Source organism: Rhinopithecus bieti, unplaced genomic scaffold, assembly GCF_001698545.2.
Source record: "Rhinopithecus bieti isolate Rb0 unplaced genomic scaffold, ASM169854v2 scaffold_74225, whole genome shotgun sequence".
Taxonomy (NCBI): domain Eukaryota; kingdom Metazoa; phylum Chordata; class Mammalia; order Primates; family Cercopithecidae; genus Rhinopithecus; species Rhinopithecus bieti.
In genome coordinates this window covers 225,901-251,695 of record NW_016827667.1, presented here as the reverse complement: position 1 = coordinate 251,695, position 25,795 = coordinate 225,901, and the positions used below count along the sequence as shown (strand labels likewise).

The 25,795-nt window shown below is 45.6% G+C and overlaps 2 protein-coding genes across 8 annotated transcripts; one reads left to right on the top strand and one right to left on the bottom strand.

The window, feature by feature from the left end:
* Nucleotides 1–2,555: 2,555 nt before the first annotated feature.
* On the bottom strand, nt 2,556–7,807 carry RPUSD2 (RNA pseudouridine synthase domain containing 2). 4 transcript variants are annotated; one of them, XM_017864054.1, is made up of 3 exons: nt 7,163–7,807; nt 4,807–5,103; nt 2,556–3,490 (listed from the first exon to the last, which is right to left on the bottom strand). In XM_017864054.1, exons 1-3 carry the CDS (start codon nt 7,766–7,768, stop codon nt 2,756–2,758), a joined length of 1,638 nt encoding a protein of 545 aa, XP_017719543.1. In that variant the 5' UTR covers nt 7,769–7,807; the 3' UTR covers nt 2,556–2,755. The 4 variants fall into 4 exon arrangements, with proteins under 4 accessions (XP_017719543.1, XP_017719544.1, XP_017719545.1 ...); XM_017864055.1 differs by having other exon boundaries at nt 7,346–7,807; XM_017864056.1 differs by having other exon boundaries at nt 7,409–7,796.
* A 4,179-nt stretch (nt 7,808–11,986) lies between these two features.
* On the top strand, nt 11,987–25,178 carry CCDC32 (coiled-coil domain containing 32). 4 transcript variants are annotated; one of them, XM_017864044.1, is made up of 4 exons: nt 11,987–12,142; nt 14,349–14,599; nt 20,982–21,138; nt 24,201–25,178. In XM_017864044.1, exons 2-4 carry the CDS (start codon nt 14,356–14,358, stop codon nt 24,355–24,357), a joined length of 558 nt encoding a protein of 185 aa, XP_017719533.1. In that variant the 5' UTR covers nt 11,987–12,142; nt 14,349–14,355; the 3' UTR covers nt 24,358–25,178. The 4 variants fall into 4 exon arrangements, with proteins under 4 accessions (XP_017719533.1, XP_017719532.1, XP_017719530.1 ...); XM_017864043.1 differs by having other exon boundaries at nt 11,987–12,327; XM_017864041.1 differs by having other exon boundaries at nt 11,988–12,142; nt 14,344–14,599.
* Nucleotides 25,179–25,795: the final 617 nt, after the last annotated feature.

Genomic DNA, 25,795 nt, shown 5'->3' with positions numbered 1-25,795 from the left:
TTCTTCTAAGACTTATAGAGTTTTAGTTCTCTTTAGGTCTTTGATCTGCTTTCTGTTGTTTCATTTCTGTTTGTCTTTAGAGATGTGTTCTCTCTGTTACCCAAGCTAGAATGCAGTGGCGCCATTACAGCTCATTGCAGCTTCAAATTCCTGGGCTCAACTAATCCTCTTGCCTCAGCCTTCTAAGTACCTAGGGCTACACCACCGGAGGCAGCTAATGTATTTATTGTAGAGATAAGGTCTTGCTATGTTGCCCAGGGTCTTCTCAAATTTCTGGCCTCAAGGGAGCCTCCTGCCTCGCCCTCCCAGAGTGTTGGGATTGTAGGCGTAAGCCACTGTCCTTGGCCTATTTTCAGTTATTTTTGTATATGCGAGCTGGGGGTCTAACTTTATTCTTTTTTATGTGAATACCCAGTTTTCCCAGCATGAACTGTTTAAGAAAAAAGAAATTTGTTTAAGACTATTCTCTCTTGGGCCGGGCGTGATGGCTCACGCCTGTAATCCCAGCACCTTGGGAGGCCAAGGCGGGCGGATCACAAGGTCAGAAGTTCAAGACCAGCCTGATCAACATGGTGAAACCCTGTCTCTACTAAAAATACAAAAATTAGCCAGGCGTGGTGGCATGTGCCTGTAATCCCAGCTACTCGGGAAGCTGAGGCAGAATTGCTTGAACCTGGGAGGCTGAGGTTGCAGTAAGCAGAGATCACGCCACAGCACTGCAGCTTGGGCGACAGAGCGAGACTGTCTCAAAAAAACAAAAAAAGACAATTCTCTCCCCCACTGAACAGTCTTAGCACTTTTGTCAAAAACCAATTGCTGGGCACGGTGGCTCACGCCTGTAATACCAGCACTTTGGGAGGCCAAGGCGGGTGGATCACGAGGTCAGGAGATCGAGACCATCCTGCCTAACATGGTGAAACCCCCTGTCTACTAAAAATACAAAAAAAATAGCCAGGCATGGTGGCAGGCGCCTGTAGTCCCAGCTACTTGGGAGGCTAAGGCAGGAGAATGGCGTCAACCTGGGAGGCGGAGCTTGCAGTGAGCCGAGATCGCGCCACTGCACTCCAGCCTGGATGACTGAGCAAGACTCCGTCTCCAAAAAAACAAAACAAAACAATAAAAAAAAAAACCACCAATTGACCTTAGATGGGTTTATTTCTTGAGTCTTGATTTTATTCCATCGCTCTATGTCTATTCTTATATAATGACAGTTTTGATTTGCATTCCCTGATAACTAATAATGTTGAGCTTTTTTTTTTCATATACTAGCTGGTCATTTGTATATCTTCTTTGGAAAAATGTCTATTCAAATCCTTTGCCCATTTTAAGTTGGGATTAGTCTTTTTGCTAAGACTCTCACATCCAGAATATATAAAGAACACTTACACTCAACAACAAAAAGACTTAACAACCCAGAATGAGATGCCACCTCACTCCTACTAGGATGAATATAATCAAAACAAAACAAATGTTGGTGCAGATGTAGGGAAATTGAAACCCCCGTGCATGCTGGTGGCAATGTAAAATGGTTCAGTTGCTGTGGAGAAGTTTGGTGGATTCTCAAAGAATTACCATACGACCCAGCAATTCCCACTGTGAGGTATATACGCAAAAGAACTGAAAACATATTCAATGTTCACAGCAGCACTATTCACAATAACGAAAAGGTGGAAACAACCCAAATGTCCATCAATTGATGAATAGATAGACAAAATATGGTATATCCATACAACAGATGATTCTGCCATTAAAAAAAAAGAATGAGATACTGATATATGCTACAAGTTGAAAAAACCTTGAAAACATTATGCCAAGGGAAACAGACACAGAAGGTCACATGTTGTATCATTCCATTTATATAAAATATCCAGAATAGGCAAATCCATACAGAAAGTAGATTAGTGGTTGCCAGAGGCTGGCGGAAGGGGAGTGGAAAGTGACCACTTACTTAACGGGTACAGGTTTCCTTTTGGGAAATAGATGAGGTTACGGTTGTACAACACTGTGAATGTACTGAATGTGACTATGCTGTACATCTTAAATTGGTTAAATTTTTTTTTTTTTTTTAAAGACCCTGTCCAGGGTCTGGAATGCAGCAGCACAATCACAGTTCATTTTTTTTTTTTTTGAGACAGAGTCTTACTCTGTCGCCCAGGCTGGAGTGCAGTGGCGCGATCTGGGCTCACTGCAAGCTCCACCTCCCGGGTTCACACCATTCTCCTCCCTCAGCTTCCTGAGTAGCTGGGACTACAGGCACCTGCCACCATGACCGGTTAATTTTTTTTATTTTTAGTAGACGGGGTTTCACCATGGTCCTGATCTCCTGACCTTGGCCTCCCAAAGTGCTGGGATTACAGGCGTGAGCCACCGTGCCTGGCCCACAGTTCACTTTAACTTTGAACTCCTGGACTCCAATGATCCTTTCACTTCTACCTCCCAAAGTACTAGGGTTATAGCCATGAGCCACTGTGCCTGGCCAGTTAAAGTGGTTAATTTTATGTTACGTGAATTTTACATCAATAATAAAAAAGCAGGAAGAAAACCAGACACAAAATATGTTAGAAAAAGGGATATATTTACAAACCAAAAAATCTCCAAATTCCCACTGTAAGGAGGTAGCAAGTATGAGCAGGTCTCTTTAGAAGCCCGACCTCACTCCTATAGAAACCCCAAGTACCAGCCCATGGGGTCAGCCCTTGCCCTATAGCCCATCCTTTCACAACCCAAGAAGCAATCCCTCCATTGGCCACACCCCTCAGTCTTTTTGCCAGTCATCCTGTGCCCAGGCAGGCATCGGTGAAAAGTACTCAAAGCCTGGCCCTTTATAGCGTAGGGCATGTAGGAACATCACAAGGTCTTTGGGCAAGGGATCCTGTCGAACCAGCCGGCACTCTGCACAGAGTGGGTCTGCCTCTTGATTCATGACATCTGTTTCAACTGCCTTCTCTGGTGCCAAGGCTATTGTGTCCAACTTCTGAGGGGCTGCCTCAGCTACTTCCTCCATCTTCTGGGCAGCTGCAGCCAACTCTTCCAGGCTGTCCTTGCCCAACTCTGAGGAGGGGGCCGTAGAGTCTGTGAGTCCTGAGGACAGGTCACCCTCACAGAGATCTAGCACATCCAGGCTCTGTTTGGCCTGGTGCTCTGCTACCAGGTCCCGTAGCAATTCCTCATCTGTCTTGGGAATGCGGCCGCCCCGGCCTCGGGAGGGACCCCAGGCAACTGAGTTGTAGATGGGGTCATTGAGAATGGGATGGCCCAAGAACTGAAGGTGGACTCGAATCTGGTGTGTGCGGCCTGTGAGTGGCCGGCACCGTACCACACTGGACTGGCCATTGTAGCTTAGCCTCTGGAACACTGTCTCACAGGGCTTGCCCCGGGTATCTACACGGCACACCCCTACTTTGTAAGACACCACTAAGATGGGTTCTTTACAGGTCACTTCCTCAGTGGGGAACTCCCCTTCCACCCGGCACACGTACTCCTTCTCCAGCTACATAGGAGGGAAGAGGGAGAAAGTCAGTACAAAGCCTAAATTCATGGAGTCCAAACCCATTGTGGAGTGATAAGGACCAGTCTCAGAAGATTCAAACTCCAGTTCTACCATTTGCCAGTTTTGTGATCTTGGGTACATTACTTAACCTCTAAATCTGACTAACTCATCTAGAAAATGTGAAATTAGAAAAGCATTTACCGGCTGGGTGCGGTGGCTCACACCTGTAATCCCAGCACTTTGGGAGGCTGAGGCAGGTGGATCACCTGAGGTCGAAAGTTGGAGACCAGCCTGACCAACATAGAGAAACCCTGTCTCTACTAAAAAATACAAAATTAACCAGGCGTGGTGGCGTATGCCTGTAATCCCAGCTACCTGGGAGGCTGAGGCAGGAGAATCGCTTGAACCCGGGAGGCGGAGGTTGCAGTGAGCCGGGATCGCACCATTGCATTCCAGACTGGGCAACAAGAGCGAAACTCCATCTCCAAAAAAAAGAAAGAAAGAAAAAAAAAAAGAAAAGAAAACCATCTACCTCATTGGGCTGTGATAAGCAGTCAGTAAGTTAGGCTCTAATGTGCTTGATACTAAGCCTGGTATAGAGTATGCACTCAATAAATGTATTATGATTCAGATTCAGAATTACAAGTCTCAGGACAACAATCATTACCATTAAACTCTTCTACCCAAGCCTTTTCCAACTACATCTAGAATCTTTTCACCAAGCAGGCTCTCTCATAATCTTAAAAGCCTTGCTCAGCATTTTCTTATGTTAATTTATTTCTTTGAGACAGAGTCTTGCTCTATAGCTCAGGCTGGAGAGCAGTGACACGATCAGGGCTCACTGCAGCCACAACCTCCCATGGCCAAGCAATCCTCCTACCTCAGCCTCTCAAGGTGCTGGGACCACAGGCATGTGCCACCATGCCAGGGTAAGTTGTTTTTTTTTTTTTTTTTTGTAGAGACAGGTCTCCCTATTTTGCCCAGGCTGTTCTCAACCTCCTGGGCTTAAGCTATCCTCCTGCCTCAGCCTCCCAAAATGCTGGGATTACAGGTGTGAGCCACCATGCCTGGCCTTGTCAGCATTTTAAAGCTTCAAAATAGCAAACTACTAAGAGAGGCAGTGTATGCCATCTCTAAAGATTTTTTGGAAACATATGAGATATCCTGCGTGTGGCACTTTAGGTGTTGACCTGCCTTAAGGTAGGAAGGATTGCCAGATAAATATGAAGGACCACTTTAGAACTCCGTGATGCCCTTTTGACACAGAGCATTCGTGAGCCCAAGAAGTGGCCTGTGGAGACAAAAGCCTGACTCACCTGCCGGTCCCGAACCTGCTCGTGAATTCTCTCAGAGACTGCAGCTGTCTTGGCAAACATAAGCACCCCTGAGGTAAGGCGGTCAAGCCGATGCAAGGGGTGTAACTCCTTCAGTTGGTGCTCCTTGCCTAGGATGAAGATAACTGTGTTGTGTCGGAAGCGGCCACAGGGGTGAACGGGAATGGAGGAAGGCTTGTCTACAACCACCACATCTTCGTTCTCAGCTAGCAGGCGAATGGGCTCTGCTGTGACTGGTGGCTCATGCCTGTGCACTGTGTTACGCAAGAAATCATTGTCCTGTCAAAGACATAGGTAATAAGTCAGCCCAGGGACCGCAGCCTGTAATCAGTCAACTTCATACCCAGCTTCCCCTGTTCCTTACTGACATGGAAAAATGGTGAAAGCACTTCTTGGGCAGAAAAGCAGTGTGCAGAGTGTGATCTCATTTTGTAAAAATATAGACACAGGCAGATAGCTGGCACTGAAAAAGTACTGGAAGGACATACGCAAAAATGTTAACTGTGTTATCTCTGGGTGGTGAGATTAGGAATTTTTTTGGTTTTGCTAATTGTTATTTTCTCTACAATAAAGGTATTTTAAAAGTAAAATTTTTTAGCCAGGCGCAGTGGCTTATGCCTATAATCCCAGCACTTTGGGAGGCTGAGGTGGGTGGATCACAAGGTCAAGAGATCAAGACCATCCTGGCCAACACGGTGAAACTCCATCTCTACTAAAAACACAAAAATTAGCCGGGCATGGTGGCGGGCGCCTGTAATCCCAGCTACTTGGGAGGCCGAGGCAGGAGAATCACTTGAACCTGGGAGGCGGAGGTTGCAGTGAGCTGAGATCGCACCACTGCACTCCATCCTAGGCGACAGAGCAAGACTCTGTCTCAAGAAAAAATAAATAAAAATAATAAAGGTAAAATTTTTTTAATGGAGGAAAAAACCTCCATAAATCATCACTGACCACGATCTTGAACAAACAAAACTAAGGTTTAAGTCCAGGGATATGGGCTGTAGACCAGGATTTGCCACTGGCTTGCGACATGCTCTTGGGCAAGTCATTTATCCTCTCTGGGTCTTCATTTCCTGTGGAATGTGAGGGTTAGACCAGATCTGTGCTTTTAGAAATCGGGATAGGAGAGGGAATTCATCAATTTATGATATATTGACCCAAATCGCTTGATCAATGAAACAGGTTACTCCAAAACCATCCATTTCCCAAATGCTGTAATCGCCTTTTCTCCACTCACAACCATGGTAAACCAGTGTTACTGACAGGTAAACAGTGTTACTTCTGACAGGGGTGTCTGGTACCTCATACCTGTGATGGAATTTTAAAGGAGTCAAAGCACTGGACTAAACAATTCTAGTCTCTATCCCTGACATCTCACAATTCTATTAACATATCAGGCTCTACGTTAAACAGTTTAAGTAGTAGTTACAGGAACACAGGCTTTGGTAGTATCACTGTTTGTGGCCTTACCTTGGTTACTAAAGAAACTAAGTTTCCTTAGTTTCCTCAGAGCAATGGAGTAGCAATACCTACTTCACAAGGTTGTCATTAGAATTAGACGTTGGTGGACATACAATGTTTAACTTTGTGCCCAGCAAACAGTAAAGAGACATAAATGATAGCCCCTATTATTACTATTTGCATGGAGATCTACAACGCAGGGTAAAGTGATCAGTGCCCTTGCCACAAGACGGTGTTTAAAGGAATTATGAGAATTCCAACTTCTGTCCCTTGGAAACAAGGAAGCTGCCTTGAGGAAGAGGATAAACAGGCTGACTCCTGAAGCACAGAGCCGCTGTCCACTTGCGGAGGTGGGAAACGGGGGCTAAAAGAGTGTTCCAATTGAAAGAGAACGCTTTAGAATTGCCATTTTTTTTTTTTTTTTTTTTTCATTTTTTGAGACGGAGTCTCGATCTGTTGCCCAGGCTGGAGTGCAATGGCCGGATCTCAGCTCACTGGCACGATCTCGGCTCACTGTAAGCTCCGCCTCCCGGATTCACGCCATTCTCCTGCCTCAGCCTCCCGAGTAGCTGGGACTACAGGCGCCCGCCACCATGCCCGGCTAATTTTTTTGTATTTTTAGTAGAGAGGGGGTTTCACCATGTTAGAAAGGATGGTCTCGATCTCCTGACTCCGTGATCCACCCGCCTCGGCCTCCCATAGTGCTGGGATTACAGGCGTGAGCCACCGCTCCTGGTCTAGAATTGACGTGATTTTAATCAAGTACCTATGCCTCACTAAGCCTAAAAAACAAAACAACAGAAAACAAAAACAACAACAAGAAAAAACCCTGCCCCTTTTCCTCTCCCGCTTCTGGCCAGCCCCGTCAGGACTCCACCTTGAGCACGATGTTGAGATCCTGCACCGGCTTCTCGTTGAGGTGCAGGCGGCCCGCCCGGACCGCGGCCTCGTAGTAGGCCAGGGGCTGAGCTCGGAACTCGGTGCTGAAGACGTGCAGCAAGCTGTGGCCCACCCAGCGACCTTTGCAGTAGGTCCGGAAATCAAAGTAATAGGGCCGCACCTTACGCAGGCCGCCCTCGAAGTAATAACTGGTTTCTGCAAAGTGCTCATCTCCGAAGCTCACCCCGGTCCGCCGCTTCTTCGGGGGCGGCACGACACGCTCCCCGGTTGCGCCCCGTCGCTTCTTACGCTTGCCCAGGCCCGGGGCTGCAGCCGAGGGATGCTCCCCGCCTACTGGGGCCGGCTCCACTTCCTGGCCAGCCGGCTTCGGGGACCCCGGGGTCGGCTCAACCCTCGCGTCGCCACCAGCGTCACCGTTTTGCTGATGCGGAGCCCTCAGCCCGCCCGCTGTCCCAACCTGGGTAGACAGTGTTTCTGCCATTGAGCCCTTAAAGCCACTCCAAGTCCTGGCAAAGCTAGGGCGCCGAAGGTCGCAGCGCCAATGTTCGAGAACCCCGAACCATCCGCGGCCGCCCAGCCACATAACCACGTGGCCCCCACTCCACTCCCAGAGTCGCAATCTGAGGACGTCACTCGGTCCCAGCGAATCAGGAAGGCCCAGTCCCGAGGCGGGGTCTGCGGTGAGTGAGCGAATTGAGTTGGGGTACTCGAGTTAAATTAGGTGAATTGAGTGAGCGTAGAGTTGAGAGATTGTAAATGTCCCACCAAAAGTGACCTTACTCAGACGTCTTCCTATTAGGGAGATACGACGTTATTTATAAAGGAAACCCTTGGAATTGCTCCGTGTAAGGCCAGGGCAGGAGAAGGTCGTGTAGATTCCGAGTAATCCCTTGGGTCTGGAGAAACTCTTGAAAGGAGCTTTATTTAAGACAAAACAAAAACTAACAACCAGAATAAAGAGTGCTAAGCTCTGCGAATATACTAAAACCCACTGTATTGTATATTTTTAAAGGGGCAATGTTATAGTATGTGACTTACATCTCAGTTTGTTATATAGTTATTTAAAACACACGAGCCCACCCCAGAAGCAATGTGTTCACACCTGTTTCCCCCTAACAGCATGAGAAAGATTAGGGATCCCCATTCGCCTCCCATATGCTTCCATCCTGAGATTAAAACTGCAAATAGATCAGAGGATATATTGCGAGGGTTCTTAAGTGCAAAATAAACCAACTCTGGTTAACTTAATCAGAGAGGGAATTATGGAAATAATATTAGTGCCTCATAGAATTCACAAGACAGCTGGAGAATAGGCTCAGAAAAAGGGCCAAAGCAAAGGAAACCAAGCCTTTTGAGAGCCTGGCTTCAGGCATGTCCGGGAAGAAACCCATTTGGGAATCAGTAGACACAAGATACTATGTTGTGCCAAAGGACCCTTTTTCCTGCAACCCTGCCACCCCTTGGAGACCCCTAAATCTCCCTGTGTCTCTGTGTTCCTCTCCCAGGGTTCAGAGTCCTGCAGGGGAGGACTTCCATCAGCCAAACTTCACTGGTCTAAGCCCTCACTTCCAGGGTGCCTGGAGATGGAAGACTCTAACCCTCTTTTTTTTTTTTTTATTTGAGACGGAGTCTTGCTCTGTTGCCCAGGCTGGAGTGCAGTGGCACCTTCTCGGCTCATTGCAATCTCAGCCTCCTGGGTTCAAACTATTCTTCTGCCTCAGCCTCCTGAGTGGCTGGGACTACAGGCGCCCGCCACCACACCTGGCTAATTTTTATATTATTAGTGCTGGGATTACAGGCGTGAGCCACCGCGCCCAGCCAAAAATCTAACCCTCTTTGGTATCCAGAGTGGGATTCTTCCAAATAAGGAGGCATTTCAATGTTAGTTTGCCAAAAAAATAAAACAAAACAAACAAAAGGACACAGTCTAATTCTTGTCCTAGGCATTTGTATTCTGGAGAGGAGAAAGGGAAATCTTTTTTAGCTAAATTCCTTCTTCAAGTCATCAGTCTCACTAAACTAACTGAGGGACTGCAGCTGAGGTATTCACAGCTGCAGAACTCCATATGCTGAAAAGTCTGATTCCTGACTACCTCCAGAAATAAGAGGTAGAATTTTCCATTGATTGTGGGGTATGTTAGAGCAAAACTACTTCACAGGAGGGACATCATCTCTCAAATGTGTCATCTCATTAAGATATTTACAGTGAGAGCAGAACCTTATCCAAAAGAAAAGTATGTATTCTTAGCTAGCCTCTTTGTTCCATAGGATTGGGGTGGGAGAATTAAATCAGTTAATTCAAGTAAAATACTCGAACTAGTGCCTGGCAAAACTGTGGAGACAGAAAACAGCAGAATCTTGTTCCTCCTCCCCTTCTGACCTACTAAATGAGAATCTGCACTTTAACATGATCCCCAGGTGATTTTTCTGCATATTAAAGCTTGAGAAGCACTAGAATAGACCATGTAGAGTAGACATTTGTCATATTCTGTAAACATCCAGCATCTTCTGAAAACCTTTGTTTTGGGTGGGGAATTTCTCACATTACATTACTGCCCCCAAGAGGTAGAAGCCAGAGCCTTCTCACACTCTCTGACAGCTTGGACATAGGCATTTGACCTGGGCTCTCTCTTAGACAGAGGCTTTGGTTCAGAGGCACACAACCCTGGAAGCAGGCCCAATGTCAAATCCATGTCTAACAAGGTAGCATTGGAGGCATCTAATCTGGGAGGCCAACAGTAGGGGAGGTTCTTGTGTCAAGTGCCTAATCAACAAATAATGCCAGCTATATATGTTCAGTGACTGTGGGGTGTTCCCTGAGCAGTCTCTCAGTGAGGTGTAGATACTGTTCCTGGCTGTATAGAGCTAAAGCCTGACTCTCCACCCACCTTGAGGTTCTGTGAACTACTTAATATTCTTCAATCCTGTGGTATACAATAGGGTCACCATTAGCCATGTGCTGTACAATAGCCGCATGTGGCTAATTAAATTTAAATTAATTAAAATTTTTAAAAGTTTTGAGACAAGATCTCACTCCCATCACCCAGGCTGGAGTGCAGTGGCATGATCTTGGCTCACTGCAGCCTCAACTTCCCAAACTGAAGTGATCCTCCCACCTCAGCCTCCCTAGTAGCTGAGATGACAGACATATGCCACCATGACCGGCTAATTTTTTGTATTTTTAGTAGAGACAAGGTTTTGCCACATTGCAAAACTAGGTGGCCACTAGGGTGGCCTCAAACTGGGCTCAAACAATCCATCTACCTTGGTCTCCCAAAGTGTTAGGATTACAGGCTAGGCGTGGTGGTGCAACCTCCGCCTCCTGGGTTCAAGTAATTCTCTCCTGCCTCAGCCTCCTGAGTAGCTGGGATTATAGGCATGTGCCACCACGCCCAGTTAATTTTTGTATTTTTAGTAGAGACACCATGTTGGCTTTAGGGTTTCACCATGTTGGCCAGGCTGGTCTCGAACTCCTGACCTCAGGTGATCCACACCCCCCTCAGCCTCCCCAAATTCTGAGATTACAGACGTGAGCCACCGAGCCTGGCCAGGAACTGAATTTTAAATTTTATTTTAACTGGGCGCAGTGGCTCACATCTATAATCCTAACACTGTGTTGTTTTTGTTGTTGTTTTCTTTTTTTTTCTTTTTTTTTTTAGACAGAGTCTTGCTGTGTCACCCAGGCTGGAGTGAAAAGTATTTCCTCAGCCAAGTTACTTCTGCTGATGGCTGGCTGATGTCTTTCATCACGTGTTTCTTGGCAGAGAGTAACTGGTGTTGACCCTGGAAGTTGGGGATGGGGAGGGGTTGTATCTCAATGAACAAGCTGGTATCCATCCCCTGAAGGATACCAAAGGTCATCTCCTTTAACAACAACAACAACAAAGCATTCTGACACACACATCTCATGACCACTCTCTCCTTTATGTACTCTGGCCACACTTCCATCATATACTGTATAACCTCTTTTTTTTTTTTTTTTTTTTGAGGCAGACTCTTGCTCTCTTGCCCAGGCTGGAATGCAGTGGCGCGATCTTGGCTCACTGCAATCTCTGCCTCCTGGGTTCAAGCGATTCTCCTGCCTCAGTCTCCCGAGTAGTTAGGATTCCAGGCACGTGCCACCACGCCCAGTTAATTTTTCTATTTTTAGTAGAGACAGGGTTTCACCATATTTCACCCAGGCTGGTGTCGAACTCCTGACCTCAGGTGATCCACCCGCCTCGGCCTCCCAGAATACTGGGATTACAGGCGTGAGTCACCGCGCCCGGCCGTCTATAACTGTTTACTGTTATTTGTAAACTTTTATGCCTCCATGGCGGACCCCCTTTCTACATTACTAAGCTGTAAGGATCTCCAGGACTTATACCAAGTCATATGTGTCTTAAATTCACGCTTAACACAATGCTTAGAACACAGCAGGAGCTTGGTATCTACTGACTAAATGAATAAAGGAAAGCTTCACAATTTGATGAATGAGACATGGGTCTCCTGGGGGAGTAAGGAAAGAGCCGCGGAAGTGCTCTAACTTGGGTAACGAAGGGGTGAAATTTTTAGAAGACAAAACACCGGCAGAGAGAATTGTGGAGGAGGTGAACTGGCTCTGGCGACCAGGAAAAGTCAAAAGTCTTGGAAACTGGACTTCCCTATCCAAGCAGGGACTGGGAGCCTGGATCTACAAGGAATCAACCCGGCCCTCGTGGGGGGTGCGGCAATGCTCGGGGCACGTGACTTCACCGTTTCCCGGCAACCAGAGCCCCGCCCACCGTTCGCCTCTTGCTGCTCCTCACTTCTTCACCCCGCTGAACTCCTCTCGACCAATCGACGCACAGAACATCGTCGGGTGGGAAGGTAGTTGGAGGACTCCTGGGCTCCGTCACTAGGTGACTCCGCCCCTCCCGATTTCCTCCTGGCTGCAGGCGACAGAGCTGAGCCAAGCGTTTACTGGGCAGCTGTTGTGGTAAGTGAGGAGGGGCTGGGGTGCCCAGCGTTTTGGATCTCCCACTCTGGCCCGGCCCCGTAATACCACATAGAGGCCTTGGGACCTGATTCATCCCGTCCAGACAGCCCTAGAGACCTGAGTGACTGAGGCCTGGGATCTGGACGCCGGAATTTCCTGCGCGGTTCTGGACGCCCTGCCCTGGGGTAAGGGGCCATGCGGGACTCGTGTGAACAAAGTTTTGGTTTTGAGTGGCTTCAGACGACTTCGGGTTGGGGGTTCACTGGAGCCCTAGACATCAGTTCACCCAGGACCGCCGTCGCATATCTGTCCCTTTTACTTCCGGCATTTCCGCTGGCTGTGCTCTGTCTCCTGGCTTTATTCAGACCTTGCCTCAGGCAGCCTTCCTGATCTCTAAGTCCCCTCTTGAAAGAAGGTGTCAGCCTATACTATATGCCTAGATAGTTATAAAAGCCTCCGGGCTCTTTGCGTAGCTTTTCCTACCTGCCCTCGTTTGGGCTGATTTCGTTATATTTTCCAAACAGGCAGGATAGTATTTGATAAAAACATGGATTCTGGAGCAGCACAGATGGGGTTTCCATTCAAGGATTCCCCACATATCAGTAATGTGTCCTGGAGCAAGTTACCTTTCTGAACCTGTGTTTTCATCTGTAAAATGGTGAGAATACCTACCTTTCAGTGTTTGTATTAAAATAAGAACGTGAGGCATATGGCTGAACTGCATGCGCTGAGCACATAGCCTTTGCATTGTGACAGTACTCTCTGACAGACACTTTTTACCAACCAGGATCTTCATTTGTAGTGCCACTGCACTCCAGCCTGGGCGACAGAGCGAGACTCAGTCTCAAAAAACAAAAACAAAAAAAAAAAAAGAAAAAAGAATTTAATTGACTGGGGATAGAACTGTTGCATTTTGGAGATCTTTGGGGAAAAGTGCAGGCTGGTTGTCCACACTGGAAATGCCCTAGAGATTCGTGTATGTGTGTGTGTGTGTGTTAAAATACATGTAGCATAAAATTGACATGCAGCATAAAATTGAGCTTGCAGTGGCTCACTGCAAGCTCCGCCCCCCAGGTTCACGCCATTCTCCTGCCTCAGCCTCCCCAGTAGCTGGGGCTACAGGCGCCCACCACCACGCCTGGCTAATTTTTGTAGTTTTAGTAGAGACGGGGTTTAACCTTGTTAGCCAGGATGGTCTCGATCTCCTGACCTCGTGATCCACCCGCCTTGGCCTCCCAAAGTGCTGGGATTACAGGCGTCAGCCACCGCGCCCAGCCAAAATTGACCATTTTAACTATTTTTGTGTGTATGATTCAGTGATGTTCATATTGTTGTGCAACCATAACCACCATGCATCTCCAGAACTTTTTCATTTTCCCAAGCTGAAACTGTGTACCCATTAAACAGTAACTTCCTATTCTTTCTACCGCCCAGCTCCCACCATCCTATTTTCTGTATCTATGAATTTGACTACTCAGGTACCTTATATAAGCGGAATCACAGTGTCTGCCTTTTGTGTATGGCTTGTAGGAATTCCTTTTTTTTTGAGACGGAGTCTCGCTTTATCCTCCAGGCTGGAGTGCAGTGGCGGGATCTCGGCTCACTGCAAGCTCCGCCTCCTGGGTTCAGGCCATTCTCCTGCCTCAGCCTCCCAAGTAGCTGGGACTACAGGCGCCTGCCACCATGCCCGGCTAATCTTTTGTATTTTTAGTGGAGACGGGATTTCACTGTGTTAGCCAGGATGGTCTCGATCTCCTGACCTCCTGATCCACCCGCCTCAGCCTCCCAAAGTGCTGGGATTACAGGTGTGAGCCACTGCACCTGGCCAGGAATTCCATTTTTATTTTTATTTTGTTTATTTATTTATGAGACAGGGTCTCGCAGTGTCACCCAGGCTGGAGTGCAGTGGTGTGATCACCACTCACTGCAGCCTCTATCTCCTGGGCTCAGGTGATCCTCCTTCCTCAGCCTCCGGAATGGCTGGGACTACAGGCATGTGCCACCACACCTGTCTAATTTTTGTATTTTTAGTATAGATGGAATTTTGCCATGTTTCCCAGGCTGGTCTCGAACTGCTGGCCTCAAATTATCTGCCTGTTTCAGCTTCCCAAGGTGTTGGGATTACAAGCGTGAACCACTGTGCCCAATCTTATGCTGTTTCTTAAAGCCAGTTCTTACTCACTTGAGCTTCTGTTTTATAGCGCAGATTCCAAATGAAAATGTTTGAGAGCGCTGACTCTACAGCCACAAGATCTGGCCAGGATCTCTGGGCTGAAATTTGTTCCTGTCTGCCAAATCCTGACCAAGAAGATGGTGCCAGCAATTCCTTCTCAGACTCCTTTGTGGATTCTTACCCTGAAGGTGAAGGCCAGAGGGAGGTGGCTGACTTTGCCGTCCAGCCAGCTGTAAAGCCTTGGGCTCCCTTGCAGGATTCAGAAGTGTATTTAGCATCTCTAGGTAAGTTTGACGGCTCTAGGTAAGCATATTGAAGTTCTGTGACATCAAACTTGGTTTCCTGTTCTTTTTTTTCTTTCCTTTTCTTTTTTGAGACGGAGTCTCGCTCTGTCGCCCAGGCTGGAGTGCAGTGGTGCGATCGCAGCTCACTGCAAGCTCCGCCTCCCAGGTTGATGCCATTCTCCTGCCTCAGCCTCCCGAGTAGCTGGGACTACAGGCGCCCGCCGCCACGCCCGGCTAATTTTTTGTATTTTTAGTAGAGACGGCGTTTCACCATGTTAGCCAGGATGGTCTTGATCTCCTGACCTCGTGATCCACCCACCTCGGCCTCCCAAAGTGCTGGGATTACGGGCGCGAGCCACCGCGCCGGTTTCCTATCCTTTTGTGTTGTTGTTATTCCTGTCACATGTATCTCTCAGATATAATTCCAAGGGATGTTTCAAGCTGGCTGTTGGGAAGCAGCCCCGTTTTCCTTGCACAGATCTTTTTCTCGTTTTTTTTTTTAATTTTTTTTTTTGAGACTTTCACTCTTGTTGCCCAGGCTGGAGTGCAATGGTGCGATCTTAGCTCACAGCAACCTCCGCCTGCCAGGTTCAAGCGATTCTCCTGCCTCAGCCTCCTGAGTAGCTGGGATTACAGGTGCCTGGCACCACACCCGGCTAATTTTTTGTATTTTTATTAGAGATGGGGTTTCATTTCACCATGTTGGCTAGGCTGGTCTCAAATGCCTGACCTCAGGTGATCCACCCACCGCGGCCTCCCAAAGCTCTGAGATTACAGGCATGAGCCACCGCCACTAGCCGAGCAGCTCTTAAAACAGTTTTTGTTTTAAGAGCTGCTTCTGACCAGTTCATCTGAATTCTGTTTGATTTCTTGGCATTCTGTAGAACCCTTTTGCCTACTGTTGGTTGCCCATATATTCAAATAACAAAAGTGTTAAACCTTATGCCATCCTGCAAGAAAATGTGATGGCCCCAGGGCTACATGTGGATTTCAGATGCTAGAGTTTGAAAAATGTAATAAATTGATTGATTGTTGAGAATGGGAGCATACTGACATAAGATTCATTCTGCCTCTTGTTAGCCATCTTATTTTAAAATACTTCCTGAACACATTTTTAGTACCCTGTCCTGTGGCCATAGTATAAGTATCTAGAGAGATTCCAAACACAGGGAAGAGATTCAAATTGTCCCATGCTAGGGGAAAAGGAAATATCAGTTTAGGGCAGTGATGGGCAGTCTTTAGAACTGTAATATCCTTTTATTGTGGAACAACCATGAGATCCATACATGTTTCACGAGACCAAACCTGGGAGTAAGGCCCACCTTGGCCTCCCAAAGTGCTGGGATTACAGGCGTGAGCCACCGCGCTTTGGCCCTAATTTTTTTACTTCAATAGCTTTTGCTGTATAAGCGGTTTTTGGCTACGTGGATTAATTGTATAGTGGCGAAGTCTGAGATTTTAGTGTACCCATCACCCAAGTAGTGGACATTGTATCCAATGTGTAGTTTTTTATCCCTCACCCCTCTCCAAACCTTCCCACTTCTGAATCTCCAAAGTCCAGTATACCACTTTGTCATTTTTTGGTTTTTTTTTTTTTTTTTTTTGAGATGGAGTCTCATTCTGTCACCCAGGCTGGAGTGCAGTGGCACGATCTTGGCCCACTGCAACCTCCATCTCATGGGTTCAAGCAGTTCTGCTGCCTCAGCCTCCTCAGTAGCTGGGATTACAGGTGCCTGCCACCACGCTTGGCTAATTTTTGTGTTTTTAGTAGAGACAGAGTTTCACCATGTTGGTCAGGGTGATCTCAAACTCCTGACCTCGTGATCCACCCGCCTCGGCCTCCCAAAGTGCTGGGATTACAGGTGTGAGCCACCGTGCCTGGCCAATATACCACTTTGTATACCTTTGTGTACCCATAGCTTAGCTGCCACTTATAAGTGAGAAGGTATGGCATTTTGTTTTCCATTACTGAGTTACTTCACTTAGAGGATAATGGCCTCCAGCTCCATCTCAGTTGCTGCAGAAGACATTATTTTATTCTTTCTTATGGCTGAGTAGTCTTCTATGGTGTATATAGTCCATATTTTCTTTATCCACTCATTGCTCGATGGGCACTTAGGTTGCTTTCATATCTTTGCAATTATGAATTGTGAAACATGCATGCAGGTGTCTTTTTGATATAATGACTTCTTTTCCTTTGGGTAAACACCTTGTAGTGGGATTGCTGGATCAAATGGTAGATCTACTCTTAGTTCTTTGAGAAATCGCCATGTTTTCCATAGAGGTTGTACTGATTTACATTCCCATCAGCAGCGTATAAGGATTCTCTTTTTACCACATCCATGTCAACATCTATTGTTTTTTGACTTTTTAATAGTGGCCATTCTGGCTGGGGTAAGGTAGTATCTCATCATTTTGACTTGCATTTTCCTGATGATTAGTGATTCTGAGCATTTTTTCATGTTTGTTAACCATTTGTATATCTTCTCAAATCCCATTGAGAAATGTCTGTTCACGTCATTTGCCCACTTTTTGATGGGATTATTTGTTTTTTTCTTTCTGATTTGTTTGAGCACCTTGTAGATTCTGGATTTTAGTCCTTTGTTAGATACATAGTTTGCAAATACTTTCTCCCATTCCATGGGTTGTCTATTTACGCTGATGATTATTTCTTTTGCTGTACAGAAGCTTTTTAATTAGATCCCATTTATTTATTTTTGTTTTTGTTGCATTTACTTTGGGGATCTTAGTCATAAATTCTTTGCCTAGGCTGGGCGCGGTGGCTCACGCCTTTAATCCCAGCACTTTGGGAGACCAAGGCAGGTGGATCACAAGGTCAAGAGATCAAGACCATCCTGGCCAACATGGTGAAACCCCATCTCTACTAAAATACAAAATTAGCTGGGCGTGGTGGTGCATGCCTGTAGTCCCAACTACTTGGAAGGCTGAGACAGGAGAATCGCTTGAACCCGGGAGGCAGAGGTTGCAGTGAGCCGAGATAGTACCACTGCACTCCAGCCTGGGCGACAGAGTGAGACTCCGTCTCAAAAAAAAAAAAAAAAAAAAATCTTTGCCTAGGCCAATGTCTGGAAGAGTTTTTCCTAGGTTTTCTTTTAGAATTTTGGAGATTTTAAGTCATATCCATCTTGAGTTGATTTTTGTATAAGGTGAGAGACAGGGATCTAGTTTTATTCTTCTATACGTGGCTAGCCAGTTTTCCCAGAACTGTTTGTTAAATAGGGTGTCCTTTCCCCAATTTATGTTGTTGTATGCTTTGTCGAAGATCAGCTGCAAACCTGGAAATAATTTTTTGAGGAAGGAAAGGCAATTCAGGTAGAAGGAGCTTCTGAGGAAAGACGGTAAGAAGAGTCAGAAGAGAGCTTGCATGATAGCTAAGAAATATCTTGCAAAAACAAAAGGGATTTTGTTAGTGATGTACTGGAGGAAAAAGATATGAGAAAAACATAGGGGGAGTGATAGAAAGATAGGCAGTAATGTGAAATTTGCCAGGAAGCCACCAAAGATAGGATAGCAATGCTTGCAGCCATGGCCTAGGGGATGACGCATGTGGTAGCCAAAGCATTTGTTTAATGATGATAAGGAGAAGAGGCAGCAATCGGATAAAGCTAAAGAACCAGATCCCTTGGCTTGTTGGTGCTCTATGACGAGGGCTTCTAAGAAACTTTCATGAAAGTCAGGCATAGTGGCTCACACCTATGATCCCAGCGCTCTGAGAGGCCGAGGTGGGAGGATCACATGTAGGCCAAGAGTTTGAAACCAGCCTGGGCAACATAGTGAGACTGTCTTTACAAAAATATTTTAAAAAATTAGCCTGAAGTGGTAGATGCCTATAATCTCAGCTACTCAGGGGGCTGAGGTAAGAGGATTGCTTGAGCCTAGCAGTTGTTTGAGGTTACAGTGAGCTGTGATCATGCCACTGCACTCCAGCCTAGGTGACAGAGCAAGACCTTGTTGAAAAAGAGAGAGAAGAGAAAGAGAGAGAGCACTTTGGGAGGCCGAGGCGGGCAGATCACATGAGGTCAGGAGTTCAAGACCATCCTGGCCAACATGACAAAACCCTGTCTCTACTAAAAATACAAAAATTAGCCAGGTGTGATGGTGTGCACCTGTAATCCCAGCTACTTGGGAGGCTGAGGCAGGAGAATCGCTTGAACCCAGGAGGCGGAGCTTGCAGTGAGCTGAGTGAGATCGTGCCACTGCACTCCAGCCTGGGTGACAGAGCGAGACTCCATCTCAAAAAAAAAAGAAAGAAAGAAAGAGACTCCATCTCAAAAAAAAAAAAAAAATGAAAGAAAGAAAAAGTTTAATGAAGACAGTGATGATTTTGATTAGTGAAGACTGGCTTGGAAAGTTAATGATCTTTTCTAAAGTCAGTTAAGTTTTCAGGCCGGGCGCGGTGGCTCAAGCCTGTAATCCCAGCACTTTGGGAGGCCGAGACAGGCGGATCACGAGGTCAGGTGATCGAGACCATCCTGGCTAACACGGTGAAACCCTGTGTCTACTAAAAAATACAAAAAACTAGCCGGGTGAGGTGGTGGGTGCCTGTAGTCCTAGCTACTCGGGAGGCTGAGGCAGGAGAATGGCATAAACCCGGGAAGCGGAGCTTGCAGTGAGCTAGATCCGGCCACTGCACTCCAGCCTGGGTGACAGTGAGACTCTGTCTCAAAAAAAAAAAAAAAAAAAAGAAGTTTTCATCTCTGAGGAAAGTAAGAGTCATTTCTGTTGCCTATGGCACAGACTGGGAGACAGTGGCAGACAGGGACGTGTTAGTGCCTGTTTCTGCCTGCCCTGTTGAAATCACACCTGACCAGGGACTCAGCAAATTAGAGAGGGGAGGACTGGGGCCGGGCGCCGTGGCTCAAGCCTGTAATCCCAGCACTTTGGGAGGCCGAGACGGGTGGATCACGGGGTCCGGGGAACGGGACCCTGCTGGCGAACCCGGGGAAACCCTGTCTTTACTAAAAAAAAAAAAAAAAAAAAAAATACAAAAAACTAGCCGGGCGAGGTGGCGGGCGCCTGTAGTCCCAGCTACTCAGGAGGCTGAGGCCGGAGAATGGCGTGAACCCGGGAGGCAGAGCTTGCAGTGAGCTGAGATCCGGCCACTGCACTCCAGCCTGGGCGACAGAGCGAGATTCTGTCTCAAAAAAAAAAAAAAAAAAGAGAGAGAGAGGGGAGGACCTTTTCCGGCCCAAAAGAGTACCTTCCACCTTGACAACTGAGGCCAGACAATATGAAGATTGTTTTTATTGCTAAATAACTTATATCAAAGAGAATCCACTGATAACAGCAGTAATTAAAAACTTAACTGTATGCTATGGATAACCCTTTTTATATCCTCAAGGAGAAAACAAACCCTGCAAATATTTAACATTTATCAACTGTAGGTTTTTTTAACATGGGTGAGTTCATGGTGGTAATAACAGGAACAAAAGGTATTTGTTTTGATCAGTGGGTGTTAGCTGATGTGACTTTTTTAGAAATGAAAACAGAACTGCAAATCATAGTTTCTATTGGTTCTAAGCTTGATGTTCACCACCCCACCATGCCATCATTTACCTATGTACTTATAGTTGAAGGCAAAACTAAATTAAGGCAGACGGTAAATGGTGATGTCCTTTCTTGTATTCTTCAAAAGGGGAAATCTGTTAGACAATTAGAGTTAAAATGCAAACAAGAGTAATTTAACCTCTATCATCAAGAAACCATATGGAGCACTGTCATGGGATTAGAAGACATTTGTTTTGTTAGACTCCAACATCCAGGCCACAAATTGAGCAACTTTAAAAATGTTGGGAGATTCTTTTTATCAAGAATTTAATCACACATAGATTTTAAAGCTCTCTTATTGAATTCTCATCAAGTCTATTTTAATATCTAATGAACCGTTGGATCGTTCATCATTTTCTCTAATTCTTTCTCATGAGATTAGGAAACCACTTCATGTTACTGTAACAAAAAGAAAAACCACTTACTCCTGACAGATTATTTTCAAGGAGTTGAAAAAAGACAGTAGTATACACATGTCAAACCAGGGAAAAAAAGCATTCCTTAGAGAGATACCTGCTGGGCTTATGCGATTTCAAAGACAACATGCCACTGATTTATTTATGAGAACCTATGGCTTTTCCCTTTTCTCGGGTTAAACATTTATTTGATACAATGCAGGGTGAGGACTTTGTGAAGGAAAAAAGAAGAATGTTCATTTCCCTTTTATCTGTCCTTAAAAAATGACCTCTTTGGCAGGGAGTGTGGATGTCCTCATCAGTGAGAGATTTTTTTAAGTTGGTATTTTGAGTTTTAGATTTAGTTAAAATTTCATGTCATACTCATTTTCCTTATTAAGCTCTACTTCTCTCTCTAGAGAAGAAACTAAGAAGAATCAAAGGTTTAAATCAGGAAGTGACTTCCAAAGACATGCTTCGAACTCTGGCCCAAGCCAAGAAGGAATGCTGGGATCGGTTCCTCCAGGAGAAGTTAGCTTCAGAGTTCTTTGTGGATGGTCTTGATTCTGATGAGAGGTAATCGATTCCCCATCTAGTTCCAGCTGAAATCATCCTTTATGTAGTTGTTCTATTTGTTTTTAGCCCAGCAGTAGATTTTTAAGAACAGACTTCTTTGCCAAAAGGCAAATACTGCAGCTACATGTTGGTCACATATGAATAGAGTTAAGGATAAACCATTGTGTTCATTTTCAAGTATGCAGTGACTTCAGAAAGTAGTAATTAATCAATCTCTCTTATGTTTTTGAATTGTTTCTCATGAGGTTTGGAAAACATGTTACTGTAACAAAAGGAAAAACCATTTACTCCTCAGAGAAATTATTTTCTGGAACTCTCTCTTCTTACCTCTGAATTTCCACTGCCCCACAATTTTTTTTTTTTTTTTTTTTTTTTTTTTTTGAGATGGAATCTTGCTCTGTTGCCCAGGCTGGAGTGCAGTGGCATGATCTTGGCTCACTGCAATCTCTGCCTACTGGGTTCCAGCAATTCTTGTGCCTCAGCTTCCTGAGTAGCTGGGACTATAGGCGTGTGCCACCATACCCGGCTAATTTTTGTATTTTTAGTAGAGATGGGGTTTCACCATGTTGGCCAGGCTGGTCTTGAACTTCTGACCTCAGGTGATCTGCTTGCCTCGGCCTCACAAAGTTCTGGGATTACAAGTGTGAGCCACTGCACCCGGCCTGCCTTACAGAATTTTGTCAGATTGTAGCCACTCAATGAATTTATGTAGATTAAATGAATGAATTGATTAAGCATCCATTGTGTGATAGCACTGTGCTTTGGCATCATGGAGGGAATGGTATAAGGAAGTTTTAGACCCATTTGTTTTTGTCCTCGAAACTACTTGTGGGCAGATGACAAATATATGTAACAATACCAGGCCAGTTTAGTAGAAGTGACAGAACGTGCTTTGGGAATTGAGAGACCACTGAGCTCCCTCCTGGCTTTGGTGTTTTGCCATAGGGGGAGGCAGGACTTGAACAGTACCTGCAAGTAGTTTAGATGCAGAAAGATAGAGAGGTAGAGAGGACATGCTGCCCTGCCCCAGTGAGGAGGAATGGGGCTCGACACTCAGGAAATCAGCTCTGCCACTTACTGGTTGTATGTTCTTGGGTAAGTAACCTGTGTGTGCCTCAGTTTCCTGATCTGTGAAATGGGAGCAATCAGCTCTTACCTTGTAAGTTGTTATGAGGGTTAAACGAGTTACTATATGTAAAGGGTATAGAACAATGCCTAGCACATGGTAAGCACTGTAGAAGTGTTACTAATATTATCCTTCCTAACAGAATTTTAGAGTAAGAAATTATTCAAAGTAAAAATCAATGGGGGGAGTAAAAAATTGAATTTTAACAAAAGGTCTTAGGGTTTGTCCATAGGTTTGCAACATACGGACATTGGTGTTCAGAGTCCCGTCGTGTCAGAAGTACTGCTGCTGAAATCAGGACAGTATGTGAATCAAACTTCATAGGTGCATTTACTTGCAAATTTGCAAAATACTTTCACTTATATTATCTCAGATGCTGAATGAGCGCATGCCTCTAGATGCTTCAAAATCAGTGTAGCCTCTAAGGTCAGGCCAACTCTCCTCTGAGGGTTCAGGAAATCATACACATTTTGCTCTTTTCTATCTCTAAAGGTCCAACTTAATTAAGTCTTAAATTGCTCCAAACATAGGAGATTTGAAGATGCAGACTCCTGACCCACTGATAATTCTGTATTTACTTATATTCTCTCTCCCCCTGAATACCTCCCTTCTCTCCAGCTCTGAGAAGAAAAGACAAAACTTTCTCCTGTGTCATTCTCAAGTAGAAATCCTCTTTCTCTGAAATCAGATCAGCATGTTCCTATGTATTTATCAATATGTAAAACAATGTGGATTTTCCCTTCTCTATGGAAATAATTTGAACAATTCTATGAAAAGTGTGGTAAATGAAGATTAAATGCTGTGTCACACCTGATTCCCCTGAGCTGTGAGCACTAGAGTCAATCAGCTGCTCTCATTGCCCTCTGACATTTAGATTTTTCCCCAAAGCCTACATCTGTGGGAATGTTTCTTTCTATCATTGTCCAGAAAAAACACCAGGAAACACTAGTTCTTCAAAGTTTATCTTTTCAACAGAGGCCATTTTATAATGGGGTTGTATAGGTCTTCACGTATGTGAGGGCCAGGTAGGTGATCCTCCTTGTGGTATGCTTTTGGCAACAGAGTAATGGGCTGAGAAATTCAGCTGTCCAAAACATAATTCCCCCATACACCAAGAGAGGCCTGAAATCTGCTGTTACGGTATTCTTTTTTGGGTTGAGACTTTGTGCTATTGAGGAGCATTGAATAAGGTTTACATTATTTCTAGTCATTTATATTTTACTGTGAATGTCTAATAGCTTTAGGGTATAGGGTCCTGTAAGGAAGGTCGGTAGGGGACCTTGAGCTTGACAATTACATCTCTACTCTCCCTATAGATCCAGACAAAGAGAGCCCTCTGGCATAGTGGTCAGTGTCTTGTGGGGAATATTTGCTGCTCAGATGTTTTTATCTTAGGGACTTGCTATAGGATGAAATAAGCAAACAAAAAAACCCACAAAAAGAAAAAACAAACAAACAAAATCACTGAGTGCAAGTAAGTGCTATAATTGAGTCCCAGACTGCCTCAGCTATAAGAGGCAAAAGATACTCAGATTTTTGCCTCAGTAATAATTTGGTATTTATTTGAGTGTTTCTTCCCCTTGACAATTTCTTTCCTCTCCTGTTTTGAGTGAAAAAAGACCTATCTTTAGGTCTTTAGGACTGAGGCATACACTCTTCAGCAGTTCTCATCAAGCCTTCAGAGGCTCTGCATTTGAAGGGGGCCTACTGCTGCCTGTAGCCAAAGTGCCCACTATGGGGTAAATTATGCGCAGAGCTGCCAGGATGCACAGCTGCCATAGGAGTATCCTTGTACTCCCCAGGTTAGCAGTGAAAAACAACTGTAGGACGAAATTGCTGGTGGGCGGGAAGGTAGTGTTTGAGTAACTGAGATAATCATTAAGTAATTAATCAGTGAGGTCTGACACAGCCACCCCTTTCTTCTGCCCTTTCATAGCACCTTGGAACATTTCAAGAGGTGGCTCCAGCCGGATAAAGTAGCCGTCAGCACAGAGGAGGTCCAGTATCTGATTCCTCCAGAGTCACAGGTTGAGAAGCCAGTGGCCAAGGACGAGCCAGCAGCTGGGGACAAACCAGCAGCAGCAGAACAGTAAATTACACACACTCACACACGTGGAGCAGCTGTCTCGGGTCCAGAGGGAGCAGCATGGAGCTCAGCGGCAGCAGCAGGGAGAAATCCACTGAGGGAAAAAACCCAAATTTCACTCCACAAAGAAAAACAGCTGCAAGCCCCCAGGGACTTACTTGGGGCTGGCATGTGTGACTGTCTTGGGTGAAGTGACTGACCCAGTGCACGCTGGATCAAAATGCTGCTTTCCTCTGTGTCTCAGCTTCACTGAGCTGTCACTGCAGATTAGAAGTCTGCTAAGGATCAAATGTGAAAGTACTTGGAGAAACTGAGGCCCCTCATGTGTAATGTGTAAGTTAAGTGAGCCATATATTTTCTTGCCTCTTCTGGACATTCATGCTTATGTCCCAAGTATTCCCTTGGTGAATTGTCACAGGTGAGTGGGGCCAGTAAGAGTGAAGTCTGCTCCTTGAATCCAAGCCCCATCTGGGGCTTCTCTAACAAATCTGTAGTAAGTGTACGGACTCCAGAGAGAGAGGCTGGGCTTCTTTCTCTCATTTGTTACTTGGGGAGAAAAGAAGTGTGAAAATGTGGGTGTTTATGTCTGTGTGTGTATATATATTTTTTATTTCATGCATGGCTTCTCCTCCATCTTCCTCCTGCACTTAAAAAGGGCTAGGTTCCAAATTAGACTTGTAAATATGGTGTTAGTGTTTGACACCACTCCTGGATAGTTCCAAACGTCTTCCTTGTGGCAGCTTTCCTGGCTGAGCCCGAGGTTTCCTCCCTGTTTATCGTGTTCATGATCAGTATATGTTGTCCATGTAAAACTTTTCTCAACGGAAATAGCAGTGTCTGGGGTGCTGTTGACTCGATTCCTCCCGGAGGGATGTTCCAGGCAGCAGGAGGTAAAGACTAATGCATGCCAAGCCACGGGAGCTGGCCACCTTTGCCAGACTCCTGTTATTAGCATGTGCCCTCAGACAGTCTAGACTTTGGTGTTCTGAGGCCTTTGCTCCATAGGCCTTCTTCCTGGGTAGTAGTTTACAAATCCCTAATGATCAGTAGGGTGGCTGTAAAAATCTTCAGATCCAGAGAGGAGCCAAAAGAAAAAATAGAATAAATCAATCAATCTTCTGAGAACATTTGCTTTTTTTTTTTTTTTTTTTTTTCCTGAGGCAGGGTCTCACTTTGTTGCCCAGGCTGCAGTGCAGTGGTACAATCATATAGTTCACTGTAACCTCAAACTCCTGAGCTCAGGTGATCCTCCCACCTCAGCCTCCTGAGTAGTTGGAATTACACGTGCAAGCCACCACACCCAGCTACTGTTTGCTCATTTCTTTTTTTGTTTTGAGATGGAGTCTCGCTCTGTCGCCCAGGCTGGAGTGCAGTGGTGCGATCTCGGCTCACTGCAAGCTCCGCCTCCCGGGTTTTACGCCATTCTCCTGCCTCAGCCTCCCAAG

Coding starts and splice junctions, on each gene's coding strand:
- RPUSD2 (XM_017864054.1), bottom strand. CDS start 7,768: ATGTGGCTGGGCGGCCGCGGATGGTTCGGGGTTCTCGAACATTGGCGC. Junction 5,104..7,162: donor ATCTCAACATCGTGCTCAAG/GTGGAGTCCTGA, acceptor TGTCTTTGACAG/GACAATGATTTCTTGCGTAA. Junction 3,491..4,806: donor AGCAGGTTCGGGACCGGCAG/GTGAGTCAGGCT, acceptor CCTCCTATGTAG/CTGGAGAAGGAGTACGTGTG.
- CCDC32 (XM_017864044.1), top strand. CDS start 14,356: ATGAAAATGTTTGAGAGCGCTGACTCTACAGCCACAAGATCTGGCCAG. Junction 14,600..20,981: donor AGTGTATTTAGCATCTCTAG/GTAAGTTTGACG, acceptor TTCTCTCTCTAG/AGAAGAAACTAAGAAGAATC. Junction 21,139..24,200: donor GGTCTTGATTCTGATGAGAG/GTAATCGATTCC, acceptor GCCCTTTCATAG/CACCTTGGAACATTTCAAGA.